We start from the raw sequence: 27,347 nt of genomic DNA on the forward strand, positions 1-27,347 counted from the left end.
ACTCGGTGACGTGGTCCGCTCTGAACAGCTGGAAGCCCGTTAGATGTAACGCGTTGTCCGGGATGGCTCCGTTCAGCCAGGTTTCCGTGAAGCAGAGCGCAGCGGAGTTTAAAAAGTCCTTGTTTGTGCGGGTGAGGAGTCGTAGTTCGTCTGATTTATTTGCTAGGGAGCGGAGATTCACCAGATGAATGCTCGGCAGCGGAGTCCTAAAACCGTGCTGTCGGAATTTCATGAGTGCGCCGGCACGTTTCCCTCGCTTGCGTCGCCTGGAGCGCTTGTATAGGAACGCAGCTCCTCCGACTAAAATGTCCAGTAAAACATCTGAATGCTCAAATGTCGGCAGAAAGTTATTTGGTGTGCTATTTCTGATGTCCAGGAGTTCGTTCCTAGTAAAGCTGATCGGGAAAAAATTGCTTAAGACAGGACAAACAAACAAAAAAAGTACAAGTACCAAGTAGCGACAAACCATGGCTGCCATCCGCGGCGCCATCTTGCATTGCATGAATCTGTTATTTTATTCCAAAAATGTTTAAAATGTCATTTCCATCTTAAAAATTAATGGTGATATGGTGGAAATGACATCTGTTCATAACAATTTACGGAAACAAAAATAAAAACAGAATGACAGAAGTCTCTTTTGACACATAATTGCAATATTGAACATTGTCAATGGACAAATTCAAGAAACAAGCGAGCTTGATAAGCATGTTTTAAGGGAGGTGTCCATAGCTGAATTAACACACAAAGGACCACTGACCTTCCGTTTCTCTTTTGGCTTCTTCTTCTTTGGTAGTGCTCCATCTTTGTCCTGCTTTTCTTTCCTCCTCTCCTTTTTGGAGTCTTTTTTCTTCTCTCCATCTTCTTCGGAGCTGCTGGCATTCTTCTTCTTTTTCTTCACGCTGGTCTTCTTGGGCGGTTCGAGGTTTATTCCAGCATCTGCTGTCCAGTCTGAGTAATCGCTGGAGTAATCGCTGTAATTATAAACAGACCCAGCATATATGTGTGGCTCTGGCTGAAGTAAGTGTATGTCAGATATATGGCACTGTGGCATATGAAGTTTGAGGGTAATGAATATTCACCTGGAACTGCTGTTATCATCAGGCCAGGGTTCTTTTTCCTCTCTCTCCTCATCTGATGATTCTCTGCTCGGAGGTCTTGCTTCGGTTTCACCCTAAAAAAAACAACAGATACAATGAGAATGAAGATTACCACACTCTTTTAATGCCATTTTCAGAACACACCAATGGTTTCAACATAAGATTTCAATATATTTTACATTGGAAATTTGGTTTTCAAACCAACACACCAAGTCTGATGTCACTACTCCAAAAAATTCATTTTATAATTCAGCATTTTTGTCTTGCTCTATTATTGGTTAGGAAAAAAAAGCCTGTTCAAAAAAAGTGTGAATCTGTTATTACTCGTTCTATAGATTGAGAAACTTGCTAAGGATGCAACACTGACACTATGAATGGACCACTCACACTTCTGACAGAGATTTTAACACTACAGATGGAACAACACTTTAGACACAATGGCAATAAAAAGACAATCACCACAATAAATGAAACAATTTCAGTTTTAAATGTTCAAGTCAACATGAATTTAAAACTGACCCTATGTACTTCCGTAATACACATTCCTGTATAGTGAATGATTCATCTATGAGTCTTTTAACAAAAGGTAATAACATGCCACGCCTCTGAAATGGAACATCCCTTTTACATTTCAAACATCTGTCATACAGAAACCTTTTTTCCTGATTCAATCCATTCCTGATGGAAGTCCCATACATTTTTCTCTTAAATCATCCTCATGTACACTACCTGTAATAGTTTGGGGTCAGTAAGATGTCTTTTATTCAGCAAGGATGCATTAAATATATCAAAAATGACAGTGAAGCCTTTCATATTGTTACAAAAGATTTCTATTTCAAATAAATGCTGTTCTTTTGAACTTCATATTCATCAGCTTTGCCATCAGAGGAATAAATTACATTTTAAAATATATTCAAATTGAAAACAGTTATTGTAAACTGTAATAATCCTATCAACCCCAAACTTTTGAATGGTAGTGTAAGTCCATTAAATGGGCAGTTACATTGACTTTTCCATACTATTCCATAAAGGGAACTGCATCTTTTGACAGTACCTCAGAGGCACTGTGTTCTTCCTCGTTGGGTTCACTCTGACGACTCGTTTCCTCCACGGCCAATCTTGTATGGTAGTTATGCTGGTTACCCTGGTAACGACGCCCCTCCTCTACAGAATTTTCTATAGCATGCTGATATGAGAAATACACACTTCAGTACACATACTGCATTTAATTTGCATGTTAAACAGCAACAATGGCTTTAGCAACATGTCATCAAGATACATTTATAGGGATGTAACGATTAACTGTGAGCCGGTTGAAAATCGATTTAAATATGTGACGATTCAAATCGGTTGAGATGCTAAACCAATCGCGATTCATTTAGGTTATTCACATGTCGTTATAGTTGCGTCGCCTCTATTGCCGTGACTCCTGAAAAACGTTTTCATTCCACGTCGCTCCATCAAGCTCGCTGGATCCGCTCCTCTGCTATCAACGAGAGGAACGTCTGTACTTCCTCAACAGACAACGAAAGAGCCGTACCGTGACGTACCATGCAGTGGAAAAGCGCCATTAGTTAGATATAAAAGTTTGGTGGCATACAATGCTGTATGATGCAAACAGTACATTTCATCCAATCAAATAGTGAGGCAGACTAGTTTATCCAGATTTTTTGTATATATTTTCAAATTGATGATCAGATATGATAATTCACCCGGTTTTCTCTGTGGTACTGGCTGTGTATGCTGCGTCTCCTCCTTTCTGATCTGTAGATGCTGATTTCCTCCTCTCCTTTAGCTGTACGCCAGATCTCCTGCTTACTGCATTCACAAACCGACACACAAAAAAGCATCAACAACACCGTCTAACTGGAGCAAACTGCATTACACTGTTAGAAACAACAGAAAATTAAGACATGATAAGGTCTTGTTTGAGTAGCAGGTGCCTGTGAAAATATTACATATAACAGATATACAAATGTTTCGACTTCATTCTACATCATAAGGTTTGTTTGCCTTACATTTTTCAAATCCTTTCTGCTTTTTTCCAGGTTTAACATAGCTTTTGAAAGCTAGATTTGCAGTGCGGTCTAAGACTATTGGCGTCCACACTATTTCTGTGTGTTTTACCATGCTACAGCTGGTGATAGTTCAGGAACAAGGACACGTCGACTCCAGGCAACCAGGTCTCTCTCGGTGGCGATCTCACTGCGTGGAGCGTTACTGTGCATCTGGCGAACACCTTCGATCTGTCCACTGCGTCTCAGACCTACGTTAGGTGGAGAGGAGACTTCTGTGGGAGAACTGACGGATCCTACACACACAAACCAGACATGCAATCAGCATCAACACTACTGTCAACAGTATTACAATCACCCCCCCACCGGATAATAGCGGTCATCTGATGACATTTTTATACTTTACAGGTTTGTAAGGCACTATTCTTTATAAAGTCACTTTGGAAAACATGAAAAATGCAGACAAATTACATTGTCTGGCTTTTCAATGGTTTTAACTGTAGACTGTTGAATGCATGTGTGAGTTTCTCTTCTTTCTTTTTTTAAATTAGCAGTTTATTGTTTTTTTTTTGTTTTTTTATAATATACTGCAACAATTTTTAGTTTACATTTGATTACTTTTGGTATTTTTTTAATTTACTTGAATAATTGATATGGCTGAAAAACATCAAGTGCTGTTTGCTATTTTAATTAGTCTTATTCAGTGTTATTGTTGACTAAAACTAAAATGAATACAAAATTGATATTGAAATAAAACTTTAAATAAAATATAAATTTTAGATGAAAAACTCCAATTAAAATAGCATATATAAAAATACTATTATCATTTTTAACACAATTGTTCTGATTTATTATACATTTATAATTATTATATAAAGTACTTTTAATTATATAAGTAATTTAATAAATGTGAAAAATAAATTGGCATCAAGAATCATGAAATTTCACCGTTATTGATTGGTATCAAATATTTCAGTATTGTATCACTACACTACTTTACAAAAAATGTGTGCATTACCTCTGTTGGCTCTGCTGTCAGAACCCAGTCTCTGGTCCTGCTCTTGCTGTAGTCTCTGGATCATACTATCAAGAGGACTAGAGCCTTCTGCAGCCTGCTGACTAACCACCTGATTCAGCCCTGAGTGAGGTTATAAGAAACAAGTACAGAGACATTTGAACAATTTATTAGTGTTCAGTGACAGACTGCAGGTGTATATTTGTATGAACAAATAGCCAATAATTACTTAAGTAATAAAAACACAGAAAGGGATCAAAGAGACACTGTCTGTTTGCATTTCTTACCTGATGATGTGAGCCCCATCTGGGGTATGAGCTGTTCCTCTCTGCAGTTCTCTCTGCCCGGAACCAGTCTCTGGTAGCGTGGAGGGTGAGGATTGCCGTCAACATCCACCAGGAATGGCGGGGGCATGAGGTGAGGTGCCTGCTGGGTCTGTTCGTCCAGTACAAAGTTATGGGCGTCACGGATAAGCGGCCGATAATCAGTGTGGAAGAACATCTGATCTGCTATCTAGAGAACATATCAATGGATGCATTCACATCAAATACACATATACTAAATGAATAAGACAAACAGGGCTTCAGACAAACAGACAGAGGCAGTACTGAACACATAACCATATTATTTTTATTACTTCTGCTACAGATGCACTACATATTAGTTTCAACAGTTATTGACTGATTTCTAAAAATACTGACATCTGCATGTGCATTGTGCATGCTCATTTCCCCAATTTTTATATATAGATTACCGTTTCTGTCATTTAACACTCAATAATAGTTTATTAAGACTGTTAAATATAATCTTTAGCAAATATCACAATGAACATCCATTTTCGTACTGTACATTATAATGTTGTAATGCCTAAATTTACTTGCAGCATTTAAAAAATTTAATTTTAGTTTTTAGTGTTTTATTTTTTAATGTATTCCTATGAAATAATACAGAATACCAACACTATCCATTAATCAGGACCATTTTGGTGAGTTATTGGCTTATCTGTTAGCTAAAATGAAAACTATTAAAAATCATTTTTAGTATCTGAAATAAAGCTGAAATAAAAAAATATATATATAAATATTAGATGAAAAAACTGTTGCCTTGAAAACTAATTCAAATATACAAGGTTAAGTTGAAGTACTAAAATTTCTCAAATTAAAACTGAATTAAAGCTAAATAGAAATATTAAAAAGTACATAAAAATGACAAAAAAAAGAACATAACAAAATTACTAAAACTTAAACTAGAATTAAAATGGAACCACTAACTGAATTAAACATGCAATGTGATGAGGTCATGCGACAACGTGACAATATATTATTCAAATCAGAGTGAGCAAAATGCAGCAGATAGTATGCTAATATTTCATTCTGAAAATAGGGTCTGAGACAGATATAGGCATTCACTACCTTGTCGTATCTGCTGCTAGAGCCGAAGCCAAAGATGAGCAGGTGACCATGGGAGTCTGTGCAAGCGAAATGCTGCCCATCTGGAGAGCACTTGCAGTCAAAGACCGCACCGTGGCCCTGACCCTCGATCTATACACAAACACACACATAGAGAAAGGATGTTTGCAAGACACAATAAATCAAAAGATTTGCATAGATTTGTGATGCAATCTGAAATGGAGTGTTGCCAGTTAGTTTACCATGTTAAAGTAAGAGCGTATTTTGACTCCTCTTGCCAGATCCCAGACGATTGCGTTTCCATCGTGTCCAGCAGAGAAAAGCACTCTAGAATCAAATGGATGTGGCTCCAACACAAACACCTCATCCTCGTGGCCCTGTGGGTGAAGGGCCATAACGACAACATTATTCATTACATATTGCCTCCTTTCAGTCATCCTGGAGAGATCCTTACACTCTTACCATCAATACATGAATAAGGTTCCCTGTGTAAGAGTTCCACACTTTCAATGTCAAGTTGTTCGCAGCGGTAATGACTGTGTTGTCATTGCAATCCCAGGCCACCATAGTCACCTTCAGTTTGGTAACTTTGTCCTCTAAAGGTGGAGGGTTGTACTTGCTAAAAAGACAGAAAATAAGAAAATTACTTTTTTTTCAAAATAGTGTTGACTTTTCTAACTTTGCTTTACAGTTGGTCTACTTTTAAAGAACAAGAGCAATGAGAGACAAACCAGCATACAGAAAGACACATAAACATGCATTCAAATGATATTATCAGAATAACAATGAGCGAAATCTTTAATTAAAATTTAACATGAATTACTAGAATGTCTAAAAAAAAAAAAGAAAAAAGAAAAAAAAGAAAAACAATTACTGTAAGATTTTATGTCATAAGGTTTATTTGTTTAAAAAAATTCAGCTTATTTCTAGCTATAAATTACAATTTGAATTCCAGACTTTCACATTTCAGTGTGACTCCCCCACTATAATTTGACTAGGATTGTCGAAGTTAACGTGTACATGCAGATAACTGAATGTTTATGTTTCTACAGACTGATGGGACCTTTATCAGTAAATGAGAAAAGAGCACCTCAAGACTAATTTTTCCAAAAAAAAAATCAAACCCAGATGGGATTTGTTTGCTCATAGTTTTACATTGTTTTATTAAGTTAAGATGATCGATTTTCCAAACAGAATATGAATCCATTGTTGGAGTTGCATGGCGATTCTGTTGGTGGCTTTACAGTGTTGCATCTCAGTCGCTCCTGTGTGGTCAGAATCAATTGCCCTCACGAGACTTCAAAGTAATTATGTTGCTAACGATCAATTGTTTAGCAAACAAAATGTAACATTAATGCACAATTGAGCCATACTTTTGAACAGTGATTAATGTTTATCATACCCAGGTAGTTTAGTGGCCATGTCCAGGAGAATGCTTCGCCAGTCCTGCTGCTGCAGCTGCCATACCCGCGCTGTGCCATCTCTACTGCCACTCACAAACCTACACACGCATAGGTTTATGCTCTAAAATGTCATCTATACGAATATTCATGAAAAGCCTTCAGGAAAAGGAATTAATGAGGCACACTGATAAAAATGTAATCCACTAAAATTGAAAACTTCATTGCTGTCCTAAAATGTTTAGTAAAATGTGGTACAACAATGATAAATTCCACTTCTACCATTTTGAATTTACTTACAGAAGAAGCAAAATTACTTGAACCTCTGTAAACTCATAAAATTGAGTACAAATAACAGGTAAATTAAGTTCACTGGATAATGAAGAGTTTTTGTTTTAAAGTGTACTAAATGTGGCTTTTGTATTGTTGACTATGTATTACACTAAAAGGCATGCGATGTGCTCATACAGAACACAATATTTTATCAGCTTCTGTGAGATAAAAAACAATCACTCAATGTTTTCTTTTGCACTAAAACCACTCATAATTTAGTTATGACAATCTCTCTCTCTCTGACCCTTAAAATTATATGGTCAGTTTTTGATACTGTACCTTTAAGACCTCCACTGGCATAGTATTAATGTGTTTACATTTGCATAAATTGTGTATGTATGTGCACCGCTCTATAAAACAGTGATGTTTACTGATGTATGCTGTATGTGAACAGCAAAAAAAAAAAATTCTCAAACAGTAATGGATTGTTTTCCAGTAACAATATATAAACATCTTTAAAACAATGGGAAATAAAATTATATCATTTCGTTTTCAGAGAATACATACTGAATTATATTACCCTGTTTGCAATTTTTGTAAGTTTTTAACCATATTATCCTCACAAAATTTTAAGACATATTTTCTTAAGTCTTAACATCTTACACAAATGTCCTTCTCAAGTAAATTTATCTGGGGATGTTTAGATATTTGTACTGAAAAAAAAAGTCAAAAACACTAAGAAAAAATTTTGCAGTCTATAAAGCGGTGGCATACAATTTCACTCTATAAAAGGCAAAACTTGCATTACACTGCAAGGTATTGAGGTTGTGACTCAATGTAATTTTCCATGATCTGATAAGTTTGCAACAATGTAGGAGTGTATTACTCTGAGGTAGCGTGGATCTATAAATGAGTCAGAGCATATTACTCTGTTAAATAAGACTGTGCATTGTCTGTTACTGTGTGCAATCTACTCATTTGTGATATGGCTTTCATTTTTGACAGTGCACTCTGCAGTTCTATTGATTGGTAAGATTTCTTCCCATCTTACATATGTAACACTGGATGCTGTCTCCTTCGGTGCAAAGAATCTGTTCATGTGTACATCCATCTTTTTAATTCCTTAGGGACCTGTTACAGACCTCTCCTTATTACTCTCCTTCTCTTTCTTACTCCTCCTTTTCTCCCTCTTCTCCTCTGTCACACTCTCTATTTCCCCCCTCCCCCAATGCAAAAACATTTGCTCATTAAAGTAGAGCGAGTGAGGAACATAAAAGAGCTGAATAAAGAGCTGGTGTGCATGGGTAACTGTCACATGCCTGTTGTTTAAGTAGAAAGACATTTCATGCACCTGAATTCTTGTACAATGCGTATCTGAAACGCATGTTTGTGTGTTAGGAACAAGGGTGTTTTTTTTCTGCTGACAACATCAGCTTGTAATAATAATAATAACCCCCAGGTTCCATTAATTCAACAAACCTGACATATAAACACACACACGCTCTCTCACAACAAATCGCACATGTACACAGATAAATGGACCCAGTGTTGCTCACCGATCGCCACCATGGGAGAACTGGATGCTGTCGACTTTATCCTGAGGAAAAAGATGCAGTCATTAAAAAACATGAGGGGAAACCTCAAAATAATAATGAATTCCTGCAATAGTGAATACAGTAAAGAGAATAAAAATGAGGTGCTTTAAAACAATACATTGATACACACACAATTTTAAAAATACTAAGAATTCTTTTAGGTTGAAGCTATTATATACATTAGTGCTTTCAATCAATCAAAGATGATTATTTATATATTATAATTAACTGCACATTTTTCCGTAATTAAATATATTATTTAAAACTTTGTAATCATAAATATATCTTCACACAGAATCGCCAAATGAATGTAGAAACAACATAAAAAAGGTATATTTTAAATATTTGTTTAATGCCATCTTTTTTTACTAAGTACTGTGAATGAAGGCAAGCATCACAGATACCACAACTAATACTGATACTGATGCCTCTGTTAAATGCATTTATTTTAATTTATTTATGGGGATAAAATGACTAAATATAAAATTATTTTTTACTAATATTACAACTTTTAATTTAAGTGAACTATAAACAATCTTCACATGAACCCCTAATAATGAATTTTATTTTGTACATTCATTTTACATTAAATAAGAAAATTACTACGTAAAACATTTGGTATCAATATTTTTTATGCGAGGACGGATCCTCTCGATACAACAAATATTTACACTTATTTCCGCAATTACACCTGCATGCTTTTATCACTGAGACAAGCACTTTACTGACAGGATCAAACACAGGCAGCCAGAATATACTGAATATACAAAATATACTTAAACATGCTGAATGTGGGAAAAATATTAATTAGCATAGCTACTTCAGGAAAGAAAAAAAATGGATGTTATGTTAATTATTTTTAATGTGATATTAAAAATATTAATTGAAGATATATGCGATTTATTTTATATTACTATTATATACAGGTGCATCTCAATAAATTAGAATGTCGTGGAAAAGTTCATTTATTTCAGTAATTCAACTCAAATTGTGAAACTTGTGTATTAAATAAATTCAATGCACACAGACTGAAGTAGTTTAAGTCTTTGGTTCTTTTTCCACGACATTCTAATTTATCGAGATGCACCTGTATGTATAATTATATAGTATTACTAACTAATATTATTAAAGTGTAAACAGCCTCAAACACACGCACGCACACACAAAATGCAAACAACACATAAAAAGCATTACATACAGTGTGAGACTCCAGCTCAGATATCTTCTCTGGTTGTCCATCTCCAAAGAAATAAACCCTAATGATGTGATCAGTGCTGCCTGTCGCGAGGAACATGCCACCTGAAATATCATCAAATATCACTTAACATTACATAAATTACATCATCATCAGCATCATTATCAAATAACACAACACTAAGGAGCATATAAACCAGAAAAAATCCGTCATTAACAAATGTTTTGTCAATTTTCAAGTATCAGCAGTAATCACAATATTGCATTCATGAACAAGAAACACAAATAGCACGAATGAATTCAGAACGTGTATTTCCAAAGACATGAAGAATAAAGAAATAGAATCTGTTCATATCTTTGTGTAAGTGTGAATGTGTCTATCTGGGTGAAAGCCAGTTGAGTGTTTCCTTTCTTCAGTAATGTGTATTTGAAGAGCTCCTGCAGTGCTGAACACTCTCTTTTTAAAAAGTCTGTGATATCTGTCTGACAACAGGATATTTATATCCTCACTTACAGAAATGTTTAAACCAAAACGACCCACTATAATCTGCTATCAGCTTTCAGAACAATGAAAACATGGGAATAAATAATCACTTAATTAGATGTTTCTATGGGACCACATGCATTCATATAATCATGGGCATGAGTCTTAAATATCACGGCTGTTAGCCGATTATAATTTGAAGCTGAATTACAAAATTTGCAGGTGAATTAATCAAATTAACTGCAATTAATCACATATATAAATATTTGCTTAGAACAGCCCCAAAATTAAGGTAATGTAGCAAACAGAATAATTGACAAAGTGAATTAGAGTCAATATTGTTTGTTTTATTTCCATACAATTGACTTTTATCCTATCACTGATCTACAGTCCACAGCAATTCATTTAATCAAATTTGTCAATCTGTCCAAGAAAGGTTTAGGGGCCGTTCACACAGAACTGTGCATTACGTTGACAGCCCTAATAAATATAGATTTTGTCACATGTTTTTTTCCATTTGCTATCTCATATGATATATAAGAACTGTATCATATGTCATATGGTAAGCAGTTACACAATCTGGCAGATACCACTGATCAGTGTCTCTAAACTCCAAAAAGACTCTTTGTCCCATTTCTGAACACACCAGGTTTTACTACAAGCTCAGTGTTGTAACGACAGCATTTTGTCACATGGGTTCCTGTGACAGGCTGTGAAGGATTAAGTATTACTGATAAAACGAGAGCAGGTAGAGGTGAGAAAACAGCTTTGACACTTCTGGCCTACCGGCACTAAAAGAGGAACAGATCATCTGCACGCCTGGTCTGGGCCGCTCGATGAATTTGCTGGGTCGCTGCCTGCACACACATATAAAACACACAGAAACATGATGAGTGCCAAAATATAGTCTCTTAGTGGCCTTTTTATGACCATTATTAAAGGTGAAAGGTGTAATATCTGCACTAAAATGGAACTGCAAAAATAATACATGAAAAATGAAAACACTGAAACATATATTTTAGTTTGGTTCAAAAGAAAACTGCATGCTATAATTACACGTTTCTCCTTTGCATTAATTCAACTAATCAAAAAGAGCTTTAAATACTTGCTCGGAATGGCAAAGAAAACGGAAAACCCCACAGATGTGTGCAAGAATAAAGGAAACTCACCCGAATTTGAGCGTGCGTGCGTCCCACTGCCAGAAACAGATGGTGCCATCAGCTCCAGTGGAGGACAGGAACCTCCTATTGCCACTGCACAGAGGAGAAAACTACACACACACACACACACGCAAACAGCCGAAACAGGATTACAACACATTAAACATTGTCTCTGTGAGTGGGTGTGTGATTGTGTGTGCATATACTATACAAAACGTATCACAGTTTCCACAAATATATTAAGCAGCACAACAGCTTTATTCAGCATATTAGAATGATTTCTGAAAGATGATTTGACACTGAAGACTGGAGTAATGACTGCTTTAAATTCACCTTGCCATCACATAAATAAACATTACATTTTGAAAATAAACAATATATATTAATATATATTAAAATAAACTGCAATAATATTTTAAACTTTAATAATATTTCACAATATTACTGTTTTACTGATTAAATAAATGCTGTCTTGGTGAGCATAAGAGACTTCTTTAAAAACATTAAAATATCTTACAGACCCAACATTTTGAACAGTAGTGTATATTGGTGTAGATCACTAATATATTTATAGTAGTGTATATCTGGCTACTAGAAATTTACAGTCATTTTTACAGTAGTTCTGCAGTTTATTATAATTAACTCTCTATTTTGACTTCACAGTGAACAGGATCAGGAAGTGACTAATGCAGCAGCGTTGTACTGTACACACACTAATTAGCTATATCTGCATTACAATAATCTCTGTATACTGTGTCATGCTGGCACTTAAGTTCCTAGCATACACTGCAGATTGAATAAATTATGCTGTTGTGTTGTTTTAGTACTATTTATTTTACTACTAATTGCAACATTGAAACAAGCATTTTCTGTAAAGCTGCTTTGAAGCAACAAGTATTATGAAAAGTGCTAATCAAATAAACTTGAATTGAAAATTATTTTGCTGGACTGGTTTACGACACATAATAAAAGTTTGCCTTCTTACAACACAACTATTTCAACCAGGGTACAATTAAGGTTCATTGTTTATAAAAGAGTATATTTTTGCATTATAACATAAAACAATCAATTACAATGCTTAGTTTATTTTCTCCATGTACAAACACAATTGTGTTCTGTAACACTGGCTGGGAGAAAATCAATTAAAAGGTCCAAGTTCCCAGCCAAAAGGAACATGAATCACCATAATGGTGACTGTTTACACTATTATCCTACAATGGTGTGCAATGTGGTCATATTTTGCAGTAATTTATTGTGTTACCACAAAAAAAAAAAGACCTAAAAAAAAACACTTTTATTGTAAGAAACTTAATCTTAAACAGAACCCTTCATACTGGTGAATTTCTCATGCATATCTCATAACATTGTGTCTGTTAGAAGTGTTAAAATGTGACTGTAAACTTGTCGCACACCTGTAATGATGTGATGGATGCTGCGTGGCCCTCCAGTACTGCCAGCGGGGCGCAGGTCTGCAGGCACCACACTCTGATCATTTTATCACAGCTGCCGGCTGCCAGCAGGGTGTTCTCATAATTCACAGCCATGTCTGAAATCTCTGCTGCATGACCTCTCAGTGTCGCCAGCAAATGCCCGTCATCCGTCGCCCAGATCTTCACCAAACAGTCATCTGAACCCTGAGGATACACACCACACACGGTAACCCCTCAGACCCTGCCAGAGTCGTGCGTCACAGAATGATTTTCAGACTCAGCCTTCCTTCAGAAGTTCTCTTTAGAAAGTTTGGTCTCTGTGCAGCCAAATCAAATCCACCAGAATCTAGTCAAGTGTTTTGCACATTAATTAACTCAAGCAGAGATTCCAGCCAAACATCTGAAGTTAAAACAATCCTCCCTGGTCCTCTAAAGATGGGCATATCAAGTCATTTAAATTTACTTAATACAATTACATAGCTTCAGATAGCAAGTTTGGTCTGCGCCAAGAGAAGCACATTACCTAAGAGTGAGTAACAATAACCAAAAATGAAACTGATGTCACCCTAAAACAACCTTATTGTTTTATGTATCCAAAACCATTTTGGAAATTTACCTTGCTCATAAAGTCAGCATGAAATCAAAATGCACTCTATTTACTTAATTACTTTACTTCATGTTCCTGGTCTTATTGTGAACAACTCATCCATGCATGTTATACCAAAGAAAGAAAAAAACTTCCCTTTTCCTCTGAAATAACTTTCCTTTTTTACTTTAGATTTCTACATACAATGGGCTATTGGATGATGCTAACCAATATCCAAATAGCTAGTCAGGCACTGTTTTTATTTGTGGATATTAATTGAGAACAGACCAGTCTTACATAAAATCTATCTTACATGCATTTTTACTAGGGATGCACCGATACCACTTTTTCCAGTACTCGCCATTGCAGAAACACTCAAGCCAGCAAAACACGCGCAACGCGTGCACTTATTTGTACTGATGCAGGATGAGAGGGACATGTACACTACAGCCTAGCGCATTTCACACAGGCTGCTAGATTCACTTTTGCCAGAAAGTCGTGTATGCCTAAGGTTGTTAACTCCTTTCTGCTGTCTGTTGTTCTGTTATTGGTGTTTCTTTGTTTGAATATGGCGCTTATCACATGCTGTGTGGTATCGGCGTTTGGTATCGGGGCATTTTAACGAGTACGAGAACAGGAGACCAGTATCGGTGCATCCCTAATTTTTACTAATAAAATGGTTTTACTTTATTATTAACAATATCTAACACTATTTATGGTTTTTGTTAAGTTTAAAATTAAAAATACATTGATTGTTTTAAAAGGAATGTTTTTATGCATCACCCTGAATATTCAGTAATTGCAAAATATGTAGTGGGACAAGTGTTACAGTATCATTCAGAAGTTTGGGGTCAGTAAGATCTTTTTCTTTTTTTTTATAAATTGATAGGCCTACTTTTTTCAGCAAGTCCGCATTAAATATATCAAAAATGACAGTAAAAACATTTAAAATGCTACAACAAAATGTTTCAAATAAATGCAGCTTTTCAAAATTCCTGTTCATCAAAGAATTATGAAAAAAAAATCAGCACAACATTGATAATAATAAGAAGAAGAAGAAGAAGCAGGGCTGCCACTAACGACTATTTTTATTTCGATTAATCTATCGACTAATTTATTGATTCATCGATTAATCCAAACAATTAATTTCCCACAAAAAATCAACAATTTTACTTAAGAATATTTTATTAAACTATATTTTATTAAACCAAATGAAATCCAAATTTCTATGAAATCCATTTTTTAAAGCAAAGGTAAAGTGCAACATAGAGTGCAAGAAGCAAGTGTCCATCTCATAGTCCAAATCACTGAAATCAAAGTTCAGTATTATAGTGTAAGAATGACAACATATCCACGTGCGTTTATATTGGGTTTTAATGTTTTTGTCTCGTCGCTCCGGCATCACAATATGGCAAGGGGCGTAACATTTCCATCATACGCTTGAGGTATTCGGCCAATCACAACGCACTGGATAGCTGGCCAATCAGAGCACACCTCGCTTTTCAGACCGATGAGCTTTGTAAAAATCGACGCGTTTCAGAAAGGCGGGGCATAGAGGAGAAACAATAATGTACAGTATGTGGAAAATGTGTTTTTTGAACCTTAAACCGCATAAACATTTCATTACACCAAATACACAAAATAATGTTCTTTTTAGCAACATCATATGACCCCTTTAAAGCGCATATACTGTATTAGAACTGCATCGCATATAATTATTTAATTAAATCGTAGCGTTTGTGAATTCACAATAATGCTTAATTATGATTTTTAAATGGGTTTAATATATCATGCAGCCTTGGGAAACAGTCTAATAATGTGTTTTATGGATTCTCGTCCGTGAAATGCGCCACTTCCGGTATTTTGCCGGTTAGTCGACACGAGCAAAATGAAGTCGAGGATTTTAAAAAAATCTAATAGTCGAATAAAATCTACGAATCGCGCGACAGCCCTAATAATAATAATAATAATAATAATAAGTTTCTTGATTTCACCAAATCAGCATAATAGAAGGACTGTGTGAAGACTGGAGTAATGACTGCAGAAAATTCAGGTTTGCCATCACAGGAATAAATGGCATTACATTAAAATATTTTAAAATAGAAAACTATTTCATGTCACTGTTTTACTGTATTTTTGATAAAAAAAATAAATATAGCCTTGGTAAAACAATCTTTCTGACCCCAAACTTGTGTATCATCCCTTTGTTTTCTGCATAAACATTATAAATGTCTTCCAACACAAATGTTACTATTTGATACTAATACTACATTTAGTGAGTCCAATGTGAATTTACTGCAAGGTGAATCAAAAATGCTTTTAACCTAAAAACGCAGCACTGTGGCATTGCATTTCCATGACAACAGGTAGAGGACCATAAAAAAGCAAGCGATACCTACAACAACTTGAACCCCATCTATCATTCACAGCTTTATTGAAAGATGCTTTTTTACCCCTAAGATGATCAGCTTGCCATTTTCCTCCTCATTTCATAAGCATGATTTTAACAACATAAAAAATATCACTGTTCTTTCCAGACACTGGAATTAACTGTGATAATAACATTGATTTTAGCAGGCCACACATGCATATCAAATTGAGCAAAGAAAAATGATCCCCAAGCCACACACAGAGATGAACATTCCCGAAGATCTGTTAAACACAGACGGAATGCCAATGACACACTGATTTTATTTGTGGCTCGCAGCCAATTACATAAAATAAACACTTTCAACATGCGTGCACAGACACACCCCCCTACGCCGGGAGAAAAAGACCTATAGAAATAAAAAAGAGGAGCAGAGCGAAGGAGAAAACACAGAGAGACCAAGATCGAAAGAGGAAAAGACAAAGAGAACAGGAGTAGGAGAGAGGGATAGAGGAAAAAGGGAGGGAGAGGCAGAAAGAGGGGGAGTAATCCTTGCTGTTCAGCCATTTCTGAAGCATTAAAAACTTGCAGAGTAAAATGGAACCCAAGAGTGCACACTCAAAAACACACACAAGCACGATCCTACAGGACGCTTAAAACCAGAGCTCTGACAACCGTTAACTACAGCTCACGCCAAAGGCTGACAGTCAGATAATGTCCGAGAAATGCCTGAATCAAAACACATGCACTTACCCACACACACACACACACACACACATACACAATCTTTGAGAAGTTTGTGGACATGATGATGTCACTGAGCAACAGTATGCTTACCCAGATGGAACATGTGAACGACCTTTGACCTCTACACTTATCCCAGAGTCAAAACATTATCTGTCCCTGTGAGATCAGAAGGCTCATTGTCTAAAAATACCCTTTTAGTCACTAAGAAATTAAGACAGAGTTTCCAGTGTAGCACAACATTGGATGAAAGAAAAGAACTACTCAGTGAAAATCCAACAAAGGCCCATAGAGTCTGATTTACTAAGGACACGCACTGTGGTTCAAATGTTAGGGGTCAGTAAGATTTTTTTTATTTCTGAAAGAAGTCTCTTATGCTCACCAAGTCTGCATTTATTTGGTCACGCACAGTATTTAAAATGCATGCACAGTATTTAAAAACTGAAATACTGTGAAATACTATTAGAATTTAAAATAACTTTTCTTTTTTAATATTAAAATTTTAAGTGTAATGTATTCTTGTGATGGCAAAGCTTAATTTTTAGCAGCTATTACTCCAGTCCTCAGAAATCATTCTAATATGCTGATTTGGTGCTCAAGAAACATTTATTATTATCAATGCTAAAAAAAAAGGCTTATAATTTATAACAGTCCAATATTTATATGAACAATATTTTTGTGGAAACATTATACATTTTTTCAGCATTCTTTAATGAACAGAAAGTAAAAAAAAAAAAACATTTTTTATAACATCATGTCTGTCCTGTCACTTTTGATCAGTTTAATGCATCCCTGCTGAAAAAAGTTTTAAAAGAAAATATTAAAAATCTTACTGACTCCAAACTTTTGAATGGTAGTGTACAGAGTCTTTAAAATGTCCACAGTCCACAATAAAAGACTGCTTTTTTTTGTTTGTTTTTTTACTCAAAATAGGTCTTTGGTCACTAATCAAATACATGCATTTCTGACACTGATCATGTGTACTACTGAGACTTTCAGATGTTCTTGTTTCCACTGAAGCACAATACGCTCTTGGGAGAGAACATGATCATCAGGTTTTACTCAAACTTGTGGAATTTGCAGCTTGAATGCTGCTGTCACTGAAGTAAAAAGAAGACAAACAGAATACTAAGAGACTCATACTGTTGTTACGCTGATAATATAAGCTGTAATTAATAGGGATGCACGATATATCGGCCACCATATAGGTATCGGCCGATAAATGCTCATTTTTTCTGTTATCGGTATCGGCCCGATAAGAAAATTTGTCCGATATCTTAAAGCCGATAAATAATGCATTATTTCCTTCAGAGACACTTCAGATGCGCGCTGTTCGTTTGCAGCCTTTTGTGCAATTGTACGTTGTAATATTGTGTTTATTTGATGATTTATCGGCCAACATATCGGTTATCGGCTTTCAAAAAGAAAGAATTATCGGTTATCGGTATCGGCCAAAATTTTCATATCGGTGCATCCCTAGTAATTAACAACTGTTTTCAACTAGAAATACTCATGGTCCCAAACTTTTGAGTCAAAATGCATGCAAAACACTTCCTGTACATGATGAATGACACATCAAAACATGCCAGAAATTGATACCGTGATACTTCAAAAAATGATGAGAGCAATCCGCATTTACAAGTATTTATTTATGCTTTTATCCAAATCATTTTGCCATGTAAAATAAACACAAGTTAAGTCAATGGCTGTGTTAATGGTACTCCATGATAAACTATGGAACAGCACTTCTGAACCACAGTAACTATACAGTGTGAACATATAACTCTCTTAAGGGCAAGTCCCTGGTCAACTCATAAAACCACAGCTGCTTTCAGAACCCTTGAAATCCCAAACCCAGTCAGACATCTGGACCAAACAGAGACCAGGTCCCTCCATTCAATAGGTCATTTAAGACTATTATGTTCATTGGAGATTTTCAGTGTTTTAGCTCTTGACCTCAAGTGTTTTATTATTATGACACATTAACAGCACCCTAAAATTGTGACATCCCTTTAAATTCCATAATGGATAGATATTCAGTTGTATGTATACAGTTTAATGAGGCATACAGACTAATTAAAGCCACACTGGCTTCAATACAAAGCAATTTAAATCTGCTACATTGTGCTTTGTGTACATTGTGCTTGTTCACTACACTACATTTATGTGAAACACTATTCTAGAATTTATCTAAATATTAAATATACTGGAAATTTGATATTAAATATGTTAAAACGCAAAAACATCATAGGTCATGGTAAATGATGGAGCGTAAATGGAAATTTATAATGTGGAACATATGGATTTGCACACCATACACTGTAAACAAGGTTTCCACAGATTTTGACCAATACATTTCTATTTCTGTCCTAGTCATTTGTGATCACTGGATAAGTAATTACATTTTATAGAGATTATATATCAAATATTTGTCCTTACAATAATTATCCTTAGCTAATAGCTAATAAATAAAAAATGAGCTTGGCATAGCTAGAAAAATTTATATTAATTCAAACAAATCTAGGCCTGGAAATCAAAATCGTGGAGTTCCCTGATTTTTTGCATGTCCTTGAGATGCCGGTATAAATAAGAACAACACTTCATATTCCAAAGTGTTTTTAAACAAACTCAAAAGCTTGCAATCATTCTCTGAATGTTTTATTACTTAAAAAAATCGTTTTCAACGTTTCTGAAATCTCTTTTGAAAAACCAACTCTTCAATCCATCCAATTAACTTGCAATAAAACGCAACAATAAATTAATATGTACAAAACATTTTCTCCCTGTGGTCAAGCGATTCAAATATGTTCCCAGATATTTATGCAAGCACATACATACAAACACAAAAGCACTCTGACAGCACAAGAACATGACGAACAAATTAAAATACCATAACCTGATGTAATACTGCACTACAGAATACTGTACTCAAAAAGGAAGCAAAGGGAGGGCTCACAATTCAAATACTAATAAATAACTTTTCAGAAACATACTATGTTTTAAAAACCTGTACAATTCAGTTTACATTTTGTAATTGTACAGTTTACATGTTTACACAATACTTTACATTTTGTCCATATCCTCAATTTCAGAAAAAAAGGAAAGCACATTCAATCTTTTTTTCCAGAAAGAAAAAAGCCTAGTCTGTCATAAAACCAGATGTCTTACTGTGAAGATGCGGCGACCGGTGCGGTCGAAGGTGACACAGTACACAGATGACAGGTGTCCCAGAATTCTCTTGTGCATCTTCATATGTTGGTAAACAGCTGTAGGGACCAGCTGACCCAACCGATATGAGCCATTCAGCCTCCGACTGTATATTGTTTCCGCTATAGCACATAAGACAAAACAAAATGAGAGCAAATACATTTGAATCTTCAGCTTCCTAAGTAAATTCTTAATATAACCATTTCATTTACAACAAACAAAAAACATTATTGTTTGGTCCACACTTTTTAAATTTTCAAAATGACATATAAAGCAAAATGTTCTACTTTATTTTAAAATGTACTGTATATTCTATTTCAATAATCAAATTAAAAACAGTTTTTAAAAAGGTGTAAGGATGTGGATGAATGTTGTTTTTTCAACTGGAATACATCAACACAACCAATAAGAGGTGACTTACCAATATTGGGCGGGCTTCCATAGATGACTGGCGGCTCGGGTGGCCTGCCACAGTGCAGGGCTGCGAGAGCGGACCCCTTCCATACCACGTGCTTACAACCTGGCAACAAACACGTGAGACTGTCACTAAATATACACTGTTTAAGTGATTGAATCCCTAGACACACTTACACAAACTGGTATTGACACACACATCCACTGCAAGGCAATATGAAATTATATGCTTTTGTGTTATTTCTATGAAGGCCAGTTGCAGTATTCTTAATAATGTGTACAGAAATGCTAAAGTTTTAATTGCTATGGAATCTGTTTTAATCTGAAGGCAGCATTATAATAAATTCCACTACTACTGATAAATTATCATTCTTCTTTCCTTTACAAGCTTCCTTAGATTTCTGACTCAGTGGTGAAATGCCATTTGTAAACATTAAAAAGATTAAGTTAAACCCTTTAATGAATTTTCCAAATGTGAAGGTTTTTCCTTATCTTCAACTTTTTACATTAAAAAAAATCAGTGGCACTCCAAATACACATCTGATGTATCCATTATTACATCAATTTACAGCAGTTACAGTGTTAATACATTAAAAACATATTTTTTGCTAACCTGGCTGCAAACTGGTTAACTTGCTTATTATAAAATGGATGATGAATATTTAATCTGCAATAGAAACACTCACTCTTGTTCGTGCGTAGCACTGACTGGCGTCCAGCTCCCAGCAGTGAATTGACTCCAGGTACGCTGGCTGGTACTTCTCTCTCTAAAAGAGGACTCACTCGCTCACACACCTGCAACAGGTGATCTGGAGAAATGTGCCTGTATAATCTGACCTACACACAATCACAAACATGTATTAGGGCAAATTGATGCATTTAATATGCCTACATTTGTAATTAAATATATTTGTACATTTGTAAATCACTTATTTAATATAATATTCAATATGTTCAATTATTGTGTTGTAATAACGCATGCATATAAATTAGATATTTAAATGCAAGAACATGCTTTGTGCAAGTACAATGCAAACATTTTGCAACCATGCAGTTATTTTACAAGCTTAACACTAATCTACATAAATAACTTTTTAAAATATAATTACAACTGTATAATACAATAATTACATTTTCTACTACTACACTCAGATTTAATCAAAGCGTGTATTGCGAATGCTTTCATTAAAGATAACCAGTATCACCATTAAAATATTTTAATGAACGTGTATTTAAAAAATTATTAGATAACAAAATAAAGGTATGGGCATTTACCAGACATTGACAATGCACACATAAAAACCGTTCGCATAATAGCATAATTATAATCTTATAGAGGATTAGATTCGACACTTCGTTTAAAAATAATAGTGTTACTGCTGTATTGCAAAGCTCTTTGTATGTTTCCATATTTTCCCTAGATTAATCTAATCTACAGTGTAAAATGTTCAACCCCCACCCTGCGCAACGCATCAGTCCGGGCGTCTTTTATCAAGCCTGTTCAGCAGATCCAGCTTCCAGCGGCAGACCAGTAATTAATGTGTCTTTAATTGCATTTAGCGTCATCCTATTGGTCTACAGACACGCGCGCGCACACACGCATTCCACATCTATCCACATATACACACAAACCGCTTAGTTAATGACTAGGCTATATGAGTAAAACGATGTTTAACATTGAGTGAATCATGGTATGTGAATTGAAACTAAATATCTAAGTATATCTAAATATACACTTTTGTTAAGGAATCACCATCCCTAATTACTATACTATTTTGCTGTTAATGTATTACATATGAATCATTTTGAGGACAAACTACTAATTACTAAAAAAATATTTTTGTATAAACTTATTTAAAAATGCGCGTATTTTAAAAATAAGAAAATAAAATGTTTTTTTCCTTACAATTTTAAAGCCATATTGTTATCATCATTGCTTAATCTTATGAAAAAAAATAATTAATGCAGATTGCATAGCTCATTAACATATTGAACGAGGGAAATGAGACCTGACAAAAAAATTAATTGACAGCGCCAACATCAGGCGGTGAAGTCTCGTGCGCGTTATTCCTACCCACAGCCTGCAGGCACTGGCTTTAACATCTTCACACACGGCAGTGAAATCATCCACGAACGGTCACATTCGCACACACACACACACACACAAACACACACGCAATCACTCAATTTAACATACCGCGATCTAGCGGCGTAGCGGCGCGCGAGATCAGCCGCGAGACAATCGCGAATACAAAATAACAGATTATCGCTACGTGTGTGAATTTCACCGTGCAGAAGAGACGACGGAGATACAGCAGTAACAGCGTGTGTGATTAACAGACAGTTGAGTCTATTAGTTACGCAACTGATATATATTGGGGGCTGGCCATAACAGGGGCTGGATCAAAACACACTAAGTTTTAAAATCAAGATATTTCGGTATCTCTCACTTCGAAAGCGAAATCAAACTCTCTTCCCGAGTGATATTCCTACGTGGAATAGCGAGCTACTGAAAAATGCAAATAATCCGATTAATCATTTATTTAGCTTTCTAAATATAGTAATTAATAAATTAATCAATACCTACTCATTTCGATGTACCTCTCATTTGTGTTATCTGCCTCAAGCCTCTCAGCACTGTTCAAAAATAATTTCCTCCGAAGAAAAAATAGTCAGGGCCACTTAAAAAAAATCCCAATACTCTGCTAAGATCCTCTACGTCTCCGGCTTTGTTGCCTCCTGCTCCAAAAGCTTAGTTTAAGTTAAATAAACTAAGGTAAAAGGAGTATTTTACCCGGACTATGGTTGTATTACATGGAGCAGAGCGCCTCCATCCCGCCCCGCTTTCAGTCTCTGGCGCACTGGTCCCTCCTCCCTGCGCTCCCGTCCCCTTATAGCACCACATTCATGACGTCTCTTTATTTCTACATCAATTTTAACATCTATTTACACCTTGTGGACAGCCAGCACTGTGACCAAACTCACATCCCTGAGGTCAGGCCAGGCTCTGGGTTCACCCGTTGACGGTCCTTTCTAGCCCTGAGGTCGGTGTTTCCCTGTGTGTTCGGTTTGAGGTTTTTCCCCGATTTAAAAATTGCGGGAAATTCAATTTCTTATTTTGCTCTCTAAAAAGTTCTCTCTCGGTTATAGGGATCCCTTACCAAATTTTCGTAACTCCCTGGGTGTTCTTTGCCAGTCCAGTCAATCCTTTTGGGTAACAGCTGTAATGGAAAAACAGTGTTAAATAGGTTTAGGTAAATTCTAGGGGGTCGATTTTGTGTTTTTAAACCATAAATATGAAATCTGGGTGAAATTAACAGCCTAAAGTGCAGCGCAGTGAGATGCGACGCGAGTAGGGCTCGCGCTGCTTACCTCCTTCTCCTGAACCTCCCGTATCAAGGTCTGAAAAAAGCACAAAAATAGCAAATTACGGTTCAATCTTTTCCAGAAATGTCGTTTACAGTCCTAAATTACAAAATCACCCACCTCTGCCGCGTCCTGACAAGGTCCAGCTTCTAAAAATCGGGCTATTAGGAAGTACAGTTCTGCGAGATGGGGGAGAATGAGCTACATTAGCTTTCAAGAAGGATGTGGTGGGAGAGGCAGATGTATATAAAAATATTTCAACGTCACCTTTCTGAATCCCTTTTACTCACCGGATTTCAACTGCGCGATGTGTTTACGCTCAGCAGCCATTTTTGGGGGTGAAGGAGAAGGTGTGTGTGGCCGTTCTGGGAAGCGGGTATCGCTAGGCTGCCCTATAGTTGTTAGTGTTTGTTCACCAGGAAGAGCTGCGCCTCCATTCACCCAACACACACCGAAAGTAGATCCGGCACGCCGCGCGAGGCTTCCGCGCTCTCGCAAAATAGTCCCCTCTCAGGCACCAACGTGTGCCACGCGTCGATGCGGACAAACATCCCCAGTACCCGGGCGTTTGGGGTTGACAAGAAACGATGTTTCTAAAACATGCAGTTTAAGGTGTTCGTGAATATTTTGGGTTTCAGTTTACGCTCCTCACCCCTCCTCCCTCCAAAAAGCACAACCCTTTTGCGCAGGAATACACGAGTAGAGCCTAGTAGTACGTACGCGCAGGACTGTGCTGTCAGGGAGGCTGCGATGCTATTGCTAACGCTGAAGGGGGAAAACAAGGCAATGGTGGCTTATTTTATGCAATAATTTAACTATTTATTCAGCCAACTTTTATTTGTCTGCTAAGTCCCAGACCCTGAGCTGTAATGGCGCCTGTTGTTTCTCGGTCTATCGACCTTGCAGGCAGCGAAGCTCGGATATCGCACACCATGTTTCTCTCACAACAACATATTGACGCTTACTATTAAATGCCTGAATACTACACCCGTAATCGTGTGGTTGTAAAGTGCATAAAAGTCCACTTATTTTAATCCTAAACCAGACTCATTCCAAGGAACCAACCCCCTCTCTCGGTTGTAATTTGGATTGGGAAGTCCTCCATTTCTTTTCCAAAAGCGAGCGGGCAGTAAAATGGGGGACGGGTTGTAAACAGGGAGAATGTCATGAATTAAAACCTTGTAAATTACAGGAATCCAGTGACTAATGGCGACACCAGACAAAATAGGACGTAGGTGATCTTATTTGTATATTTATGTCACACAGTCTTATCTATTTTAAAGAAACGACATACAGACTGTACAGCATATCTAGTTAAAGGTTGTGTAAAACAGTAAGGCTATATAAATTGGACAAAGTATTTTAATATGTCTGTCCACAACACTGTATTCATTACATATAATTATTATAATTTTTTCTTTCTTATCTAAATGATAAGAAATCAAAGGGAACCAGTTGAAGTTGTGCCTTATGTAGTCCCATCCTACGGCCCTAAATTAAGTAAACTTGTTTATGAGTCAGTCATGCAACATTAAAAAGGCCTGTTGAGTTTTAACCTTCTGCAACAATAGTGCTGGAAAATAGTAGTTGTGTAGTTTATGGTCTAACCCAGGGGTCTCCAAACTCGGTCCTGGTGGGCCGGTGACCTGCAGAGTTTAGCTCCAACCCTAATTAAACACACCTGAACCAGCTAATTAAGGTCTTAGGCATACTAGAAACTTCCAGCCAGATGTGTTGAGGCAAGTTGGAGCTAAACTCTGCAGGACACCAGCCCTCCAGGACCGAGTTTGGAGACCCCTGGTCTAACTAGTCTAATTCCTAAGTTCCCTAATTAGTTATCCATGTTAAATAAACACCACCAGCTGTTTTATAGTCAATGCTTGTTAAGTTCAAGAGGCTAAACTTTTTGCTTTGACTGTATTTTGCAAGTGATGCAAATGAGAGTTAAACATGAGGCTTAATAACCCAGCAACCATTAAAAAAATATAATAACAGTTTTATGGACTGTTTTTAAAGAGATTTTTTAATTTTATGTATTTTAAATACATTTGTATATGCATATAATGCACATTTACAGTGTTACATTTGTGAATGTGTGTATCCCCGAAAGTGAGTTAAATCTTACAAAATCTTTCTTAAAGGATATTCAGGATGTCCCTATTTGAAATAATAATAAAATAAATAACTAATAAATAACAAATACAAAAAAATGTAGGGTTAGTTAGCTTTAGTAATTAGCTAAGTAAACGCATTTATGTATGGCTGCACACATTGACATTACCATTATAATCACAAATTCAGATAGATTTACTCTTGTTTTAAGTCATTAGACAAAGGAAGTGTTTGAGGTTTGCCTTTGCTTTTTTTCTCTGAGCTAAAACGGTGAATTTGATACAATCTGTGTCTTTTTGTTTTCCCTTGCTAGAAGTATCCTCAGTTCAACAGTTAGTTTTAACTGCATTTGGTGATGTAACACTTGCTAAACTACTGACACAAAGTATATGTGGAGGAGAAAAGCAGTCAGATACTTAAGAACTACATGAATATAGCAGCTTTGGCTTCGAGGCTACTTAAGCAAAACTGATGCAACTTATCACACTTTTGAGTAACGGTGGTTGTGAAGTGGCTGAGTAGGCATTAAACTTCACAAGTAGGTTTAGACAGTAGCAAAAACCCACTCAAAGTGTGACTCATTTTGATTCAGAATACTAAAAAATACAAACCATAAACACCTTCTTAAAATATATTGGATTAAAGATTCTAAAATGGAAGAATGTTGTCATTTTGTGATCAGTGGCATGCAGTATGTTTTCTTGCCACTGGAGGTCAGGACTATCCTTTCAGATGATGAGCTCAGGGGCCAAACATGGGTCAAAGGTTATAAGGGTAAATAAATCAGGTTGGAGGTTTTTCCTCCTTGGATCTTCTCTAGATTCATTCAGAGCATTGTTATAGTTTCATAAAATAATAATTATTAATGAAAGCTTGTTCATTAAAAAAAATTTCACAAAGAGTAACCTCTGATAATAGTAAAAATTGGCCTTATAAAATATTTAAAGTGAGGGATACAACTCTTGAATAATGGGGAAAATGTGCACATCAACATCACCAATTCTGTATCAGAATCAAATCAGTACATAAATCTGTCCTTAATTCTATAATTCAATGTATAATACATATATCTCTATTTTGCTGATGCATTATTATTTGGTCGTACATATATGAGAGTTTTCATGGTAAGTTTATTTCAATTTAAGCAATGTGGATAATAATAATAATGTGAATAAAGTTTCCTGTTCCATTTTATTTAGACCACATTTGGACTAATATTTAATGTTAATTATTTTAAATGTCTGTTCATGAAATTCAGTGGGTCTTCTTTCTAAAGGCATCCTTATCACAAACAAGGAACAGTAACACTATAAAATGCACAGCGTTCCTGACAAGTGCAGATCCTCTAAATCAACCATATCAATTTAAAAAGAAAGAAGCACTTTCATTTCTACACTTCAGAAATATGTTGCTTGTGTGTGATCATTAACACACAGATTTATTACTATATGGGGCTTTTGGTCTATTGGCTGGGCCCG

General features: G+C 35.9%; 1 protein-coding gene across 2 annotated transcripts in view; it reads right to left on the bottom strand.

Annotated features, from left to right (window-relative positions):
* phip (PHIP subunit of CUL4-Ring ligase complex) overlaps positions 1-24,226 on the bottom strand; it is a 37,896-nt gene extending 13,670 nt beyond the window's left edge. For both annotated transcript variants that reach the window (XM_016503806.1, XM_016503805.1), the window contains exons 1-23: positions 24,048-24,226; positions 23,878-23,936; positions 23,764-23,793; positions 23,553-23,612; positions 21,078-21,228; positions 20,399-20,497; positions 19,939-20,099; positions 13,055-13,276; positions 11,652-11,752; positions 11,269-11,339; positions 10,003-10,103; positions 8,766-8,806; positions 6,939-7,037; positions 5,999-6,155; positions 5,779-5,913; positions 5,540-5,668; positions 4,415-4,640; positions 4,131-4,250; positions 3,225-3,408; positions 2,810-2,915; positions 2,152-2,283; positions 1,080-1,171; positions 758-971 (exon numbers count right to left, since the gene is read on the bottom strand). In XM_016503806.1, coding sequence (XP_016359292.1) covers positions 758-971; positions 1,080-1,171; positions 2,152-2,283; positions 2,810-2,915; positions 3,225-3,408; positions 4,131-4,250; positions 4,415-4,640; positions 5,540-5,668; positions 5,779-5,913; positions 5,999-6,155; positions 6,939-7,037; positions 8,766-8,806; positions 10,003-10,103; positions 11,269-11,339; positions 11,652-11,752; positions 13,055-13,276; positions 19,939-20,099; positions 20,399-20,497; positions 21,078-21,228; positions 23,553-23,612; positions 23,764-23,793; positions 23,878-23,936; positions 24,048-24,087 — 2,730 coding nt within the window. In that variant the 5' untranslated portion in view covers positions 24,088-24,226. The remainder of the gene's footprint in view (positions 1-757; positions 972-1,079; positions 1,172-2,151; positions 2,284-2,809; positions 2,916-3,224; positions 3,409-4,130; positions 4,251-4,414; positions 4,641-5,539; positions 5,669-5,778; positions 5,914-5,998; positions 6,156-6,938; positions 7,038-8,765; positions 8,807-10,002; positions 10,104-11,268; positions 11,340-11,651; positions 11,753-13,054; positions 13,277-19,938; positions 20,100-20,398; positions 20,498-21,077; positions 21,229-23,552; positions 23,613-23,763; positions 23,794-23,877; positions 23,937-24,047) is intronic.
* Between the last annotated feature and the right edge of the window lie 3,121 nt (positions 24,227-27,347).

This window comes from Sinocyclocheilus anshuiensis, unplaced genomic scaffold (genome assembly GCF_001515605.1).
Source record: "Sinocyclocheilus anshuiensis isolate Anshui unplaced genomic scaffold, SAMN03320099.WGS_v1.1 scaffold1658, whole genome shotgun sequence".
Classification (NCBI taxonomy): domain Eukaryota; kingdom Metazoa; phylum Chordata; class Actinopteri; order Cypriniformes; family Cyprinidae; genus Sinocyclocheilus; species Sinocyclocheilus anshuiensis.